The sequence below is a fragment of the Hippocampus comes genome, unplaced genomic scaffold (genome assembly GCF_001891065.2).
Source record: "Hippocampus comes isolate QL1 unplaced genomic scaffold, H_comes_QL1_v1.1 scaffold458, whole genome shotgun sequence".
Classification (NCBI taxonomy): Eukaryota; Metazoa; Chordata; class Actinopteri; order Syngnathiformes; family Syngnathidae; genus Hippocampus; species Hippocampus comes.
In genome coordinates this window covers 32526-46828 of record NW_017805628.1, presented here as the reverse complement: position 1 = coordinate 46828, position 14303 = coordinate 32526, and the positions used below count along the sequence as shown (strand labels likewise).

The following is a 14303-nucleotide window of genomic DNA, read 5'->3' as shown; positions in this document are numbered from 1 at the left end:
CGCTTCCCAACAGCCAGACGTGAAGCGAGGTGGCAGGCGCACAAATAGTAGACAACAACATGGCACACACTAAAGTTTGTGGCAGCTCATCAAGCTACACGAGAAGACTGACATTTTGCTCCTCATTCTAGCGCCAGTGTGCTTGTGGGACGTGTTGTCTTGTTGGCCGGAACGTCCATAATTAGGCAGCTGCTGCACACGCTGCCCAGGAAGGATGAGCTTCAGAAGAGGAAGCCTTGGTTTCATTTTTTTGTTTCTTTTTTCACTTCCAGACGAGGAGAGCGGAGGCTTAATTATAGCTGCGACCCCCCCCCCCACCCACACACACTCCCCGCTTGTCCCCGATGAAACATTTCCTGTAATTAGACAAAATGATCATTATTGATTATAGAGGCAAAAGAGTCATGTCTAATTGAACTCACATAATTGCCTATTGATGGCAGAGCTGCTCATTGTTTCGTATGATAAGGCTTGGGGACAAAGTAGGGCATTCCTGGAACAATTGATTTTGTAAAAATTCTGAAAGATAATGAAAAAGAACCTCATGAAAATAAAAGTCTTGTAAATTTGACACACCACGGAGAAGAGTGTCATGAATAACACTGCAACAACAAGGCACTCTCCATGATGTGCACACAGTCAAGGCTGACAATGGGGCACTCTAAAGGAAACAAGCCACCCCGAAGCCTCAGTCCAGATGCTGGCTATCAAATCAGATCCTTTTTCAAAAATTTATTCGTCCCTTATTTTTTCCCCCTTACTCTTTCGCCTTCTCTCCAAGATTTGCACACACTCATGGCCACCAACGAGGCACTCTAATGCGTCGACGCCAGCAGACCTTTCAAAAGGAAGACGCATTTTTGGGGTGTAAACATAGCTAGCTAGCTAACTGCACGTTGCAATTGCGCTAGATAACCGCTCAAGGTGCTCAAGTTCTTAAAAGAGTGGCCAACGGGACGACTCGTGCCTGATTCCAAAGTGAGTCACGTGGGGGGGTGTTTTAGCCACATCCCGTGGACACAAGTGAATACAACATAGATGTCAGTCTTGACAGGTTTTCTGAATCTTCAACCATCTAGAATGTGTTTCAAAATTAAGCTCTTGAGTCGCTTTGTGGCGAATCCAACGTCAGCATGATAATCCTCCCATACAAAATGCAAATATGCCTCCACCCAAGGCCCATGAACAGTATTCGAAAGAGAGCACAACAATGTGATTGCTCACTTGAGCGCTATGATTTTCCAATGAAGCTGGCATCATTATATAGAAATCATTACTTGTATCTGGGGGAGAAAAAAAAAATGATACAAAGGAGGACTGAAAGTGAAATAACTTTACTGATATGCCGATTGCTGCCATCTACAAGTCTGGTGAAAACAGCACGCTTTCTTTCTTTTCTTTTTGAAATTTTATTTTGATTTCAAAGCAAATCTGCAAAGCGTTTTGGACTTGAAATGAGGGCTCAGTCAGTTTACCTTTTGGGTCCTCAAATAAGTCAAAATTTGAATCATGTCTATCAAAAAGCTCTTCCAAAGCATATATCAAAGTTGGACAATGATGCGCCGACCTTGTATTGGAGGATAAATATGCAGTGACATCAGTCTTATCTGATTGGCCAGGGGATGATGTCATTTGCATCTGGTGATGTCATCAGGGTCACGCGTTTAAGAAGAAGCTGTAAGATGATGATGCCCTTTACATCGTTGTTGCATCATTCCTTTTTTGAGGGGGAATGAGGATGGAAATGAATCCGATGAAAACCACTTCCCGTCTGTCCACCTTACGACAGTTTGGATTGTAAAACAAACAACATTTCTGTATTTTCCTCCTTATGTCAAAACTGTGGAGCTGGACTGCCAATGAAAAAGAAAAGTCTTGACCTCTGCAAAGCATGAAAGTGGACAGGAATTGTTTTTAGTGGTTGTTGGTGTGCCAATTATCTCAAAGATGGGAAAAAAACTGTACAGAGCCATTCTTTGCTATTTACTATAGCTTGTTTTCCTCGCCTCGGCACACAAGACTGTCGGCTGAAATAAACACAACCACATTTTTTCCCCTCTACGCTTTTGCGAACAATCCAAAGTTGGTGGAGGTTTGCGGTCTCATAAGCGCTAGCCTAGCTTAACATTTTCTTGTCCACGGGCGACCGACCACAAATTAGCATAAACCTGACTGTTTTGTTTTGTTTGGACGAGTTTCCAGTTGTTACAACCCCAGTGAGGAAATTGTGCACGACCATTACTTTGTTTTAATAAAACAACTGTTGACAAATGGCGATGACCGCACGTAATTATCGTGAGCTCCACATTGACCAGGTGCCATTTTTTTCCTGAGCCTTATTCAAATCATTGTTGACTTGCATATCTGTCGGCGGCACGGTTGGATTTCACTTGACGAATAAAAATGTCCACAGCGATGATGGAGGGCGGGGTCAGGTTCCATTCCTTCAGGTTTTGCATTAATACCAAAGTACAGTGAAAGTAATCAAAATACCGTATCACCCGCTCAAACTCTGGTAAGCATCAATGCATATTTGAAGTCGACTTCGGTCCATTGATCTTCCACTCGGGCCGGGAGAAACAACAACAAAACTGCTAACTCCTGCAATATGTCCCCGCTCTGCTGACTTTGCTGTTACTTTCAAATTTCATATTCCACACTTCGGAACTGTGTGCGTCGATCATAACACTAGGATGAAACGAAATAATAAAAGGTGAAAAAATAAAAAAACGGGGAGCTGGCTTAAGTCCAGAAAAAAATCTGACTTTAATTCATCTGAAATTACTTTCAGGGGCTTTAAGGCAAGATCACACTCAAGGTTGTGTTTGTTTATTTTCTTTGTCATGTTCGTTTTTTTAAAAACTATGATTCACTTTTTCTTGGTGTCACTCCCGTTTGGGTCATCCACTGTGTGTGTTTTTGAGCGAACGAACCCAAACGGCCTTCAAGTTATGCAACGGCCAGCGGTCACAGGGCAGACAAGGTTCCAGAAAGTTATGCTGCTCTCATGTCACTGTGGTCATCACTGAGTAAACACGTATTTTTTGTCGGAGGGTGACTCGGGACAACAGACACAAGGAAATGTCTTTCTGTGGCTATACGTAGGAGGTTTTTGTGCCATGCAGACTTCAGGGTTTGGACGGCGGCCGCCGCATGTGTGAATAACTGCATGGAATCGCATGTGATGACACCTCTGAGTAAAACTTTTCCAAGTATTGCGGATATGGCGCATAAAAAAACAAACAAACAAACAAAAAAAACCGTTTAGATATTTTGCTCTGATATATGGCCCAATTAACTTGTCGGTGGTGCACATGATGAAATCGACAGAGCAGCTGCTCGGATGAAAAAAACAACAAAAACAAAACCAAAAACAAAAAAAAAAAAAAACCAAAAATGATTTGTTTGACAGCAGTGGCGGAATGAACAAATACTCAGAAGTCCGAATGGGAAAGTTAATGCAACTCAGAGGACAAGCAGCAGTTTGGCAGATAGTGAACAATTCTTCTTCTTCTTCAGGAAAAAAAAGAGGATTGAAGCTGTTTACTGTCACACTGAGTTTAAGTTCATTGTTGGACTAACAATAAGATAACCTAACCTTTATTAGTCCAACAGGGGGTACATTGGCATCAAAACACACAAACATAAAACAAAGAGAATTACATGTGGTGCACAAAGTATTTCAAACGACCACATCACTTTGCCTTCCGCTAGCTTGACGCTGACAGACAAGGCAAAATACCATAGACGGGCTAACAAATGACATCGCAAGGAACACAAATGGTGCATCAACACGTGGACAGACAATTTAATAATATTTCTAGGTATTTATTTATTTATTTTTACTCTGCAATAACATGACAAACGGCACTGTAGTCACTGAGTCAGTTACAGTAGTTGTGAAACTCTTAATCGTTATTTTACTGCCCCCCCATTGGTAGCCAAGTTGTGCATACCAGAAGGAACCGCAATGAATGTGCAGGAAGGGAACATTTTCACCTTATACTTGTTTTTCTTTTCTTTTCATGGGGTGTGGGTTTGTTAATCACATCACCAAAATGCACACATACCAATTTGAACAAATATGCAACTCCTTCCAGATATCTTTATTTGTCGAAACCCTTGACAGCTTCCAAAAACTCAGTGCGGCTTTCTGACTGAATATTACCTAAGTTCTCCAAAGTTCATCATTCTTTATGTTGTCATCAGTGGTTTTAAGCCCGGGCGATTAAACACACTACTTTTATTTGCCTTTGATGACATCACCCTGTACTTGCGGTGACATTGATGTGATTGTGTTGACACTAAAGAATGGAAGCCCTGAACTTCTATAATGCCTGCACATTCGTATTATTTTACACAAATGTTTTGGCGACTGATGAGATTATTGCCACTTCAAAGTTATCCTCTCGATGCATGCACCATGAAACAACGACATGGATGACGACAGGCTTCAACTTTTCGAGGCTCGCACTTCTGATGACCACATAGGTGAGTTACTGCATCTTGTGAGGTTTCTTCATGGAAACTTCATTTGTACTCGTTCAAAGTTACTGACTGCGGCGCCAATTTTAACACTTTTCCATGAGAAATGACCAGAAATCAGAAATTCTTTGAGATTTAGTGGCCTTATCTGTGTTTTCCATGCCAAGTCAAGTGTGGCATGTGTCTTATTTTATTCATCCCTCCATTTCTCTGGCACGGCACGTGCATAAGGACATGAAAGAAATCACAAAAAAAACACAAAGTTCAATGAATTGGAATCAAAATCAAAGTGCCCTACGCTTGCTGCAGTGCACTGGCAGTAACAAAAAAAAACCCTGTAGGCACATATAAGTAATCATTTCTGTCAAATAAATGCGGTCAATAAAACACATTCTGACAGAATGACATAATATTAATTACGACTCCATGACCCCAATGCCATAGCTGCTAATGTTTGAGTTTTACGGGCCTCTCGTTTTTTTTTTTTTTAATACTGCGCAAATGTTCTGGTTTTCCTCAATTAGAATATTGCTGAAAGTGGTTCTGTTAGAGAGTAGAAAGTTGATCTGTTCCTACGTTCGAGCCTTTGTTCAACTGTCCGAGCGAACATCTCTGACAGGTTCTTAAAGACCCATCCTTGATTTGCTTCTAATATTTTACAACACACCCAATTTGATGCTTCCTTGTGTCAATTACAGAAAACAGAGAAATCACCCCCTTTGCAAAAGACAGTGTTGGGTCGACGCTAAAAAGGAAGGCGAGCAGTAATGGCACCCAAGCCACACAGAGGTGTTGTGACATGATCCCGCATACCAGTCAACCTCAAGAGGTAGCGGGTGATTCAGTTCCTGTGACAGAAACCACATGGAAGGTCGACACCAAACCACAGAGCCTCCCCAAAAAGCAGAGGTGGCAGAGATTTCACATGTCTGCCAATGCTGAACCAGCAAGAGGCACAAGGAGAAGGTCGAACAGAAAAATCCTCACAAGCAAGCAGAGAGGCGAACAACCTGATGGGACTGGGGAGGGTATACCGACCAAGACACCCACTAGAAAGTCCACCACGAGATCAGGGACTCTTCCAAACCAGTCTGATGGCTCCAAGAAGGCTAAAGAGATGAGGGGAATGTTTAATAGTGAACCAGATTCTGGTAAAAAGAAGCTGAGTAGCAAACGCTTGAAGACAGGTAAAAGGACCAAAAGAAAGTCCACCAAAGAAACAGAGACACACACAATGAAGCGGAGAAGAAAACCAACCCAGGGAACAGTAAAGGCTGCGCAAACTAAAGGGACCAGAAGAAAGTCCAGCAAAAAAACTGAGACCCCCACGAAGAAACTGAGGGCTAAAAGAATCGGGGAGTCTTCTGCACCTTGTAAAAGGAAGAGGAGAAAGTCGAGCATAAAACCAGAGACTCTTCCACAGAAGCAGAAGGGTAATCACCCCGACGGTTCTAAGAAGGCTGTGCCACTGACAAGGATAAAGAGAAAATCCAATACAGAACTCGGAGCTCTTGGAAAAAAACCAAGGAAGCCAAGTGAAGGACGAGTGAATACCACCTCACCTAAATCCACCGAGCAAAAGTGTTCCACCAAACCGGAGACTCTCATGAAGAAAACTGAATCTACTACGTTGTCGAAAGAGGATGTGCCGGTTCAAAGGACGAAAAAAAGGTCGGGCAAAACGAGACACACCCTCACAAAAAAATGGAGGGGTCAAACAAGTGAGGGATCTGCGAAAACCGTAGAAGGCAAGGAACGCCATCGACAGTGTAACTCAAAGCTAGAGACACTCTCACAGAAGGTGAGTGAAATACCCACTGAGCTGTCTGTGGTCTTTTTTGGGGAGACCAAGAAAGAGGCCAGTACGGAGCGGATGACAGGGATGAAGAGGAGCAGCGAAAACCCACCCAGGTTCAAAGGCTCATCAACCTCCCAACAGGCTGCAATCAATCGAGGTAAAATGCCGATTTTCATTTTTACAAACGCAGAACAATGCATTGAAATCGAAGACAACTCTTTCCCAAAATGAGAACAATGTAAAACAACGAATTGACCAGCCCAATTATTCTTGGGTCAAGTTTGGTGTACTCGAACCAAAGTCCCGGGTGACAAAATCCATCAGTGCTTGTGTCTCTGTAGCCTTGTTTGCAGAGAAATATCAGCAAGTTAATAAGCTTGGTGAAGGAGGCTTCGGATCAGTTTATGCCGGTTACAGGAAAAGTGATTGTTTTCCGGTAAGTCTTTATAATGTGTTTTTCACAAAAAAAAGAAAAATTGGTTTGGTGCCAGAACCAAATATTGATCATTCTATCCCATAGGTGGCGATTAAATATATACCGAAAGAGGTCAAAAGTGTCCCATTGGTGAGTGCTTTATCTGACTCCACTGACATGGACATTCTTTCAACTTGGGCACATAACCGAGAATATCCATCCATCCATCCATTTTCCGATCCGCTTTATCCTCACAAGGGGTGTGCTGGAGCCTATCCCAGTTGTCTTCGGGCAGTAGGCGGGAGACACCCTGAACCGGTTGCCAGCCAATCGCAGGGCACACAGAGACGAACAACCATCCGCGCTCACACTCACACCTAGGGATGATTTAGAGTGTTCAATCAGCTTGCCATGCATGTTTTTAGAATGTGGGAGGGAACCGGGATACCCGGAGAAAACCCACTCAGGCCCGGGGAGAACATGCAAACTCAACACAGGGAGGCCGGAGCTGGAATCGAACCTGGTACCTCTGCACTGTGAGGTCGACGCGCTAACTACTGGATCACCGGGCCGCCTAACCTAGAATAGAAATTACAATTTTGAGAGGAGAGACGGTCGACGAGAGGGAATTGTCCTGTGATTAGACCCCTGTCAAAGATCCAGTGACTAATCTAATCTAATTTTGCTGGAAGGGCAATTTGACTACTTGTGACATCTGGACAGGAACCACTTGGTGGAGGTTTTGAATGAGAGTGTCAGGTCTTACCGGTAGAAGTACAGACTTGAGTGGATTGATGTCAAGGAGGTCACTCTGTTTAGCGTTACCTTATTCAAGCGCTAATGTCATTGGTTAATGACCACAAATGGAAGGGACTGTGTCCATCAAACGATTCTAAAATCTGAGGATAAAAGTCCTGAAACACATGTCACATTTGGATTACGAATCGTCACAGCCATAATCAGAAAAAAAAAAACTGAATATAACCGAATCCTTACTGAACATTGTCCCACCAACTTTTTTTTTTTTAAACCCGATAGAACATCAATGGATTGAAGAAGGACATCCCCATCGAGGCATTGCTCATGCTACAAGCATCAATCAAAAAAAATTCGGACGGCAAGTCTGCAGTCGTGTCGTTGTTGAACAAATATGATCTGGAGCACGAGATTGTACTGGTCATGGAGAGGCCAGTCCCGTCTGTGGACCTGTTTACTTACATTACCAGATGTAGGATTGGCGCCCTGCCCGAGTGTGAGGCAAAGGTACGAAAAAAATGGAGCTCACTGACTGATTACCCCACATTGGCATTCATTTGTCAGTCTTGCTCTTCCGTATCAGTTCATTGGTTGTAGTATCTGCTGGCCTATAGTAGATATCCTGACTTTTCGTTGCCAAAGATTAAGCTGGAGCATTTACACTTTTGAAACAGACTGTTCACCTATGGGGGGAAATGCCACAACACACTACTTGGTCTACGTATCCTCTTCGCAGAACATCATGAAGCAGCTGGTCGTGGCAGCTATCAACATGCATGCTGTGGATGTTTTCCATCGAGATTTGAAGCAAGAAAATATTCTTTTGGAGGCCACATCCGGTGTCCCTCGTGTGCGAATCATTGATTTTGGTTGTAGCTGTTTTGCAAGCAACGAGCCTTATCGGGACTACAACGGTAGGACACCTTGACTCCTGTTCTTTAAAGGGGAAGACAACCCCAAAATTTGCTTGACAGCTCTATTCGCCTCCACGAGACTAACCACGGCATTCCAATTCATACTGCGTCTGTGGAACATAAATTAAGCAGCAACATCCACCCGTTTTTAACCATCTCAGGCGGCGGCCATTTTGCCACTTGCTGTCAATTTTAACCCTAACCCTAACCCCAACCTCTGTCCCTGAAAGGGTTAAAATGACCGCAGGGCTTAGGTAACGACCAAACACGGCTCACGTGTGTTTTCTGAAGCTGAGCCATGATTGGCTGTTACGCCCTGAGCAACTGCGATGTCATTTTCAGTCAACAGCAAGTGGCAAAATAGCCGTCACTTGAGATGGATAAAAATCGGGTGGAAAAGAAATATCGGGGGTTGACTTCCCCTTTAAACATCGGATGATATCTGCAGATTGAGCCATTCATTTTGATTTTGTCTACCTGTGTGCAGGCACCTTGTGTTATGCTCCTCCAGAGTATGTTCTAAGACGAACGTACAGTGCCGGTCCGACCACTGTGTGGCATCTGGGCGCGCTTCTTTTTGAGTTAATGGCTGGAACTAAGCGCTTTGATACAGTCATGTTCCTTTCCCAGATGCTAAGACTGAATCGTGTTCTATCGGAAGGTGAGATACGGTAATTCTTGCTCCTAGCGTATTCTTGAAACCAATTGTACCTTACGTCGCTTGTCGAATTCTCGTCACTCTCAAATCAGAATGCGAAGATTTCTTGTGGAAATGCTTGAATTTGGATCCGGAGAAGCGGGCCACACTGGAGCAGATGCAGCAGCACCCGTGGCTCGTATGATCCGATACAACACAGTTTCCTATTTCCCGGTAGCACTGGGGGAAAAAAACAAAACAAAGTTGTTGAGATGGAAAAATCTGTCCATCACCATCAGAACAAAATGTTGACAATGTTCACCAACACTTGAACAAAATTTTGAGCAATCAACTGATAAAAACTTCCGCGAATAAGAAATCCAAGCTGATGTCTTTGGTCACAATGGCTAACAAGTTCAATCACGGGTGAAGCCGGTTGAAGCTGAGTAAAATGGATCTGCAAGTGTCCACACTTATCCGACTGAGCGGCAAAGTCTTGCCAAAGTTAGCGAGCATGGTGAATGTTTTTTGTGAAAGATTCCAAACACGTTTGCCGGACATTTTTTTTTTCTCGTCACCACGGAAACATTCTCAAAATGTCTTTGCTATAAGACAAATGATTTGCCACCGTTCAATCTGTCCGGCGAACATCTTTACAACCTCTGACGGCAATCCCAGCAACTCGACCACGTGCAAGCACTCGAAAACCATCTGCCATGAAAGCCAGTATTTATTTCACTGAGCGGCGAAGTCTACCCAGCAACCCAATCGTAGGTTTGCCTTTTTTTGTTTTGTTTTAATCTGAGCGTTGGTACAAAATATCATGCTGATGTCAGGATTAGAGCCAGTGATGCAACAAACTGATCAAGCACTTCCCCACATTATTTGTGACATATGTAGGCTAGTCATGACAAGCACATTGCATGCCTGCACAGCATGCGCATTTACATGCACGACACGGTCGAATTGTACTCAGACTTGCTGTCAAAGTGAAGGGGTCGCCTTCCACCGCCACTCCACCCACAGCCACCGCTGCCTCGGAGCGTTGGACATGAATCGAACCCCTGAAGGTGGATATTCATGCCTTGTGTCCCTGCCTTCCTTCCGAGTCGCTGGTGAGCCTGCTGCACTAATGTTTCTACTTTCCGGCCTGGCGGGGAGGAAGTGGTTTAGACTGAGCAATGAGTCATCCAATATGAAATGAGGTTCATCTCGGGAAGCGATCATGATCAAATGAGAGGGAAGGAGAATCATGAGTCTGTGTCAAGGCTGACGCGAGCGGTAATTTTCAGACCCAAACCCCCCCCGCATCAGCAATTTCCCGAAGACCCCATGTAAGGTCTGATTAGGGTCATGTGTTTTTTACGACGTACGCAACATCATTGCACTTTAACACGATTATCGGAGTTTATGCCGTACGATGCAAACGACGTGACACGCAGTGGAATATAAAAAGTCTGCAGCCACCGTGCTCAAATGACATGCTTTTGTGATGTAAAAGAGAAAGACCAAGACCAACTTTTTCCATCATTAATACGACAAACTGTACAACTCATTTGAATATGACGAATAATTGAATAATATGGCTTGTCAAAAGGTTTAATTTTTTTTGGTTGAGGTTGGGTCGGATAATGGTGAAAGAAAAAGTTTGAAATGATTTATCTAGGACTATTTTTTTGATTTTTTCAGACTAAAAACATGACATTTGAACAAGGGTGTGTGGACATTTGATATCCAATGCATGTCCTCGCACTTCTCTTTTGTTGTTTGATGGCAGCTACAGAATTTCACATAAACCATTTTTTTAACAAAACATGTTAAACGTATCTATTTTTAAAGTATTGGATAGATGCAATAACATGGTTCAATATTTTTCATATTATTCGTAATTCACCATGCCTGCTTTGCCTGTCTTTTATTTTTTCATTGTGGAGACTAAAGAACATTAAACTCAATAAAATCAATTTAAAATCGATCTGTCACACAACTGCACCGTGTTCTATGTGGACTTTCTGCAATGGTGGGAACATAATATGCACAGTACGTAAATAAAGAAATATAGACGGAATATTCTCAGTAGGCCACTCATGTAAGAGCCCCGATCAGAATCCTATTCAATCTATGTTTATAGTCTGTCGCATACTATTGATCAAAACAAATCATAACAGTACATATCACGGTCCCTCTTTCTTTGGTCTGGACCCAGGTAGCGTACGAAAATGGCAAAATACATGGACAAAATCTATAAGAAAAATCACACAACTTCATTAACACAATTTCTGGCCTGCATGTCGAGTTCTCAATTTCAACGAGATCCAAATTAGACGTCTGATCTGTGAACAAATACATCACCTGGGATTACCCCCCCGCCACCTCCACCCACCAAGCTCTTCATAGGTGTACACGAGAGCAGGACATTTTTTTTGACAATTGACAATTGAAGCACTTTCAGGTCTTTTAACTCAACTCATCCATCAATCTACATTGTGCACTTAGATTTTTTTTTTTTTTTTATTACAGCGAATGACTCAATCACTTGTGGCCTCTCTTTAACCACAATGCTCCCCATAATGCTTAATTGACTCCGAACAAGAGCTTTTTTTGGAACTTTAGATACTTTATCCAGCCATAAAACACTAGTTAATCAGCAGCTGTTGAATAGCAAATTAAAAAAAAAAAAAAAAAAAAGGTGGCTGCACCACAATTAGCTTTACATTTTACAGAACAACATTGAAGGTTCTCCTTCGAGAACCTTGCTGCAGCAGCGGTGTAGAACATCATATGGGGCAACCATCAATCTATCCATTTTCTGATCCGCTTTATCCTCACAAGGGTCACGGGGCATGCTGGAGCCTATCCCAGCTGTCTTCGGGCAGTCGTAGGGTAACACCCTGAACTGGTTACTAGCCAATCGCAGGGCACACAGAGACAAATAACCATCCGCGCTCACACTCGCACCTAGGGACAATTTAGAGTCTTCAATCAGCCTGCCATGCATGTTTTTGGAATGTGGGAGGAAACCGGAACACCCGGAGAAAACCCACCAAGGCAAGGAGAGAACACGCAAAGTCCACAGAGGAAGGCCGGAGCTGGAATCGAACCCGGTACCTCTGCACTGTGAGGTCAACGCGCTAACCAGTCGACTACATAATTTGCATGACATCGAATATACAGCTCTGCATCAAGACGTTGCAGTGAGTTTGCAGCCATTTTGACTTCCGATTTTTAGCTGGAAGCTCCGTATGAGTAATGATGCTGCCCCGCACCTTCTGCTCAAGCAATTAGCAGAAAAAAGGTGAAAATGAGCGTGGGTGTACGAGAGGGAGGGGGTTACGAGTGCTGGAGAAGCAGGTCGTGCGGTTTGAGCTCAACCTGGATGCGCGGTCGTTCCCAGTTTGCGTCCTCCTGAATGTCACTGCTACGCCACCATCCACGCTGCAGATAATGAGTATATTAAGATGTACACGGCCAGTCAGGTTAAAGCCTTCCTGGCTCTCCCAATTTCACAACCCCGTCTGACTCAGGCCAGCATTGGCGGTAGTTTCTCTCTGTCGGATGAAAAAGGAAAAAATAAATAAAAAATGTAGTTGTGAATTAGTGAGCAGCTACATGAGTGACAGGCCGGCTGATGAAAGTGAAAGAGATGGAAATAGGAAAGGAATAAAGAAGAAAAATTGCTCCGGTGACGTTGACTGATGCTGATGGTAACTTCAGGCAAGGGGCTGATGCTGAAGAACATCGACACAAAGTACAGCGTACGTGAGGGTTGTGGCAGGGGACTGAATTGGTAAAATTGCTCGTCTGTGTTGTTTTTTCCCCCCCGTCCCCTATCAGGGCCCCAAAAGCTATTTGGGATGAGCTGAAATAAAGTTTCCTCCCAATGACCTTCAATCTGCCTCGTGATATTGATTTGGTTGTTCATGTTTCCATGCAGCTTGACAAACTGTGTCCCGGATGAAGAACTTCTGTCAATTCGGCCCATATCGCGATGGCTGAATGGGGCTGATTTCTCGAAAAATCTGTCGGCTATTTAAGCGTCGGTGAACATCCTCCGGATTTTCCATTGCAAATATCTGACAGATAAAAGAGATTCCATCTGATGGAATGTCTGACAGGCAATCAGGTGCAATGATGAGATGTGGAATGAGGAGGGATTTTCCTCACAGCGTGTCATCACTTCCTTAGAATCTCTTTCAGAATATGGACAACCGTAATGAGACACTTCATTTGGTTGCCCACATTTTTTTTTTAAGCAACCAGAGTGCTGTGGCAGTCCGAATGGGATTTGAAGACCTGTTATTCTCCTTCACGCTTGTCAGACGAATCCGGAAACTGGGCTCAGCAGCTGCTTAGGCCGCTGAAAGCACCTCGAGCGTGAGGAGCAAATGTCAAAAGACTCACAAGAGTCCACTCGTACTGTACGCGCGTTCCCTTTGTCAACGCGCGTACAGTGTGTGTCAAAAAAGTCAAGATTTAGGAGGCAATGCTAGCATGCTAAATTGGACAACAATTTAGCATGCTAGCATTGCCTCCTAACTTGTGTAGCAATCACCTTGACTCCACGTTTGAAGTTTTTGATACGACGGCTTAAAGTGTTTTGTTTGGACACTTATCAGAGCCCCTTTCAGCTCAGCGAGTTGCCGCGAGACCTCAAAGCAGCGCGGGGACTTGAACACAAAACCCCCATTTCAGATGATTGTGTGAATTGCACGCTAATGAAGAGGGACAATGTTGACGAGATGTGTGTCTGAAAAGAAAACATTAGGTGGCCTGGTCTCGATTTCGTTTTGAAAATCGATTTGCTAGAAAAAAAAAGCCACTTGTCATTCTTCACCAATGTGGTCATTTGTTCTTATCTCATTGCGAGTGATGCCTTTAACACAGCCTGGTTTTTCCGCGTTATTGTTTTGGAATGGAAACTTGTCCACTCCATATCGAGTTGAGTCTGGTTGGCAGTGACAAAGTGGCAACACAGAGTTTGCACTGCACATTTCTCATTTGGATTTTAAATGGTTAAGAACATGGCCTCCAGATTCGTGTTTTCAGAAAGGATCCCTAAATTGGTTTCATCTCGTCACAACAACAATCACGGTTCACAGGCGACATCAAAATGGCTCGGCGCCTCGGGGAATAACATTTCCCTTTTGCATACTCATTTGCATATCGGAGAAATTATGATTGATTGTTTCTTTTTTTTTCGCGCATTCGCAACACTCGTTTCACGTTCGTTCAGGTCAGATAACGTTTTGCTTCATGAAACGTGGAAAGCAAGTCTGGGCTTTGTTAGTGAGACGGTGA

At 43.5% G+C, this 14303-nt stretch overlaps 1 protein-coding gene across 1 annotated transcript; it reads left to right on the top strand.

The window, feature by feature from the left end:
- Positions 1 to 4267: 4267 nt before the first annotated feature.
- On the top strand, positions 4268 to 10640 carry LOC109522715 (calcium-dependent protein kinase 1-like). The gene is made up of 8 exons (XM_019881473.1): positions 4268 to 4491; positions 5184 to 6440; positions 6625 to 6719; positions 6804 to 6848; positions 7737 to 7961; positions 8191 to 8368; positions 8856 to 9029; positions 9119 to 10640. The coding sequence occupies exons 1-8, from the start codon at positions 4437 to 4439 to the stop codon at positions 9208 to 9210; spliced, it is 2121 nt and encodes a 706-aa protein (XP_019737032.1). The 5' UTR covers positions 4268 to 4436; the 3' UTR covers positions 9211 to 10640.
- Positions 10641 to 14303: the final 3663 nt, after the last annotated feature.

Coding starts and splice junctions, on each gene's coding strand:
- LOC109522715 (XM_019881473.1), top strand. CDS start 4,437: ATGGATGACGACAGGCTTCAACTTTTCGAGGCTCGCACTTCTGATGAC. Junction 6,849..7,736: donor AGGTCAAAAGTGTCCCATTG/GTGAGTGCTTTA, acceptor TAAACCCGATAG/AACATCAATGGATTGAAGAA. Junction 9,030..9,118: donor GAATCGTGTTCTATCGGAAG/GTGAGATACGGT, acceptor CTCTCAAATCAG/AATGCGAAGATTTCTTGTGG.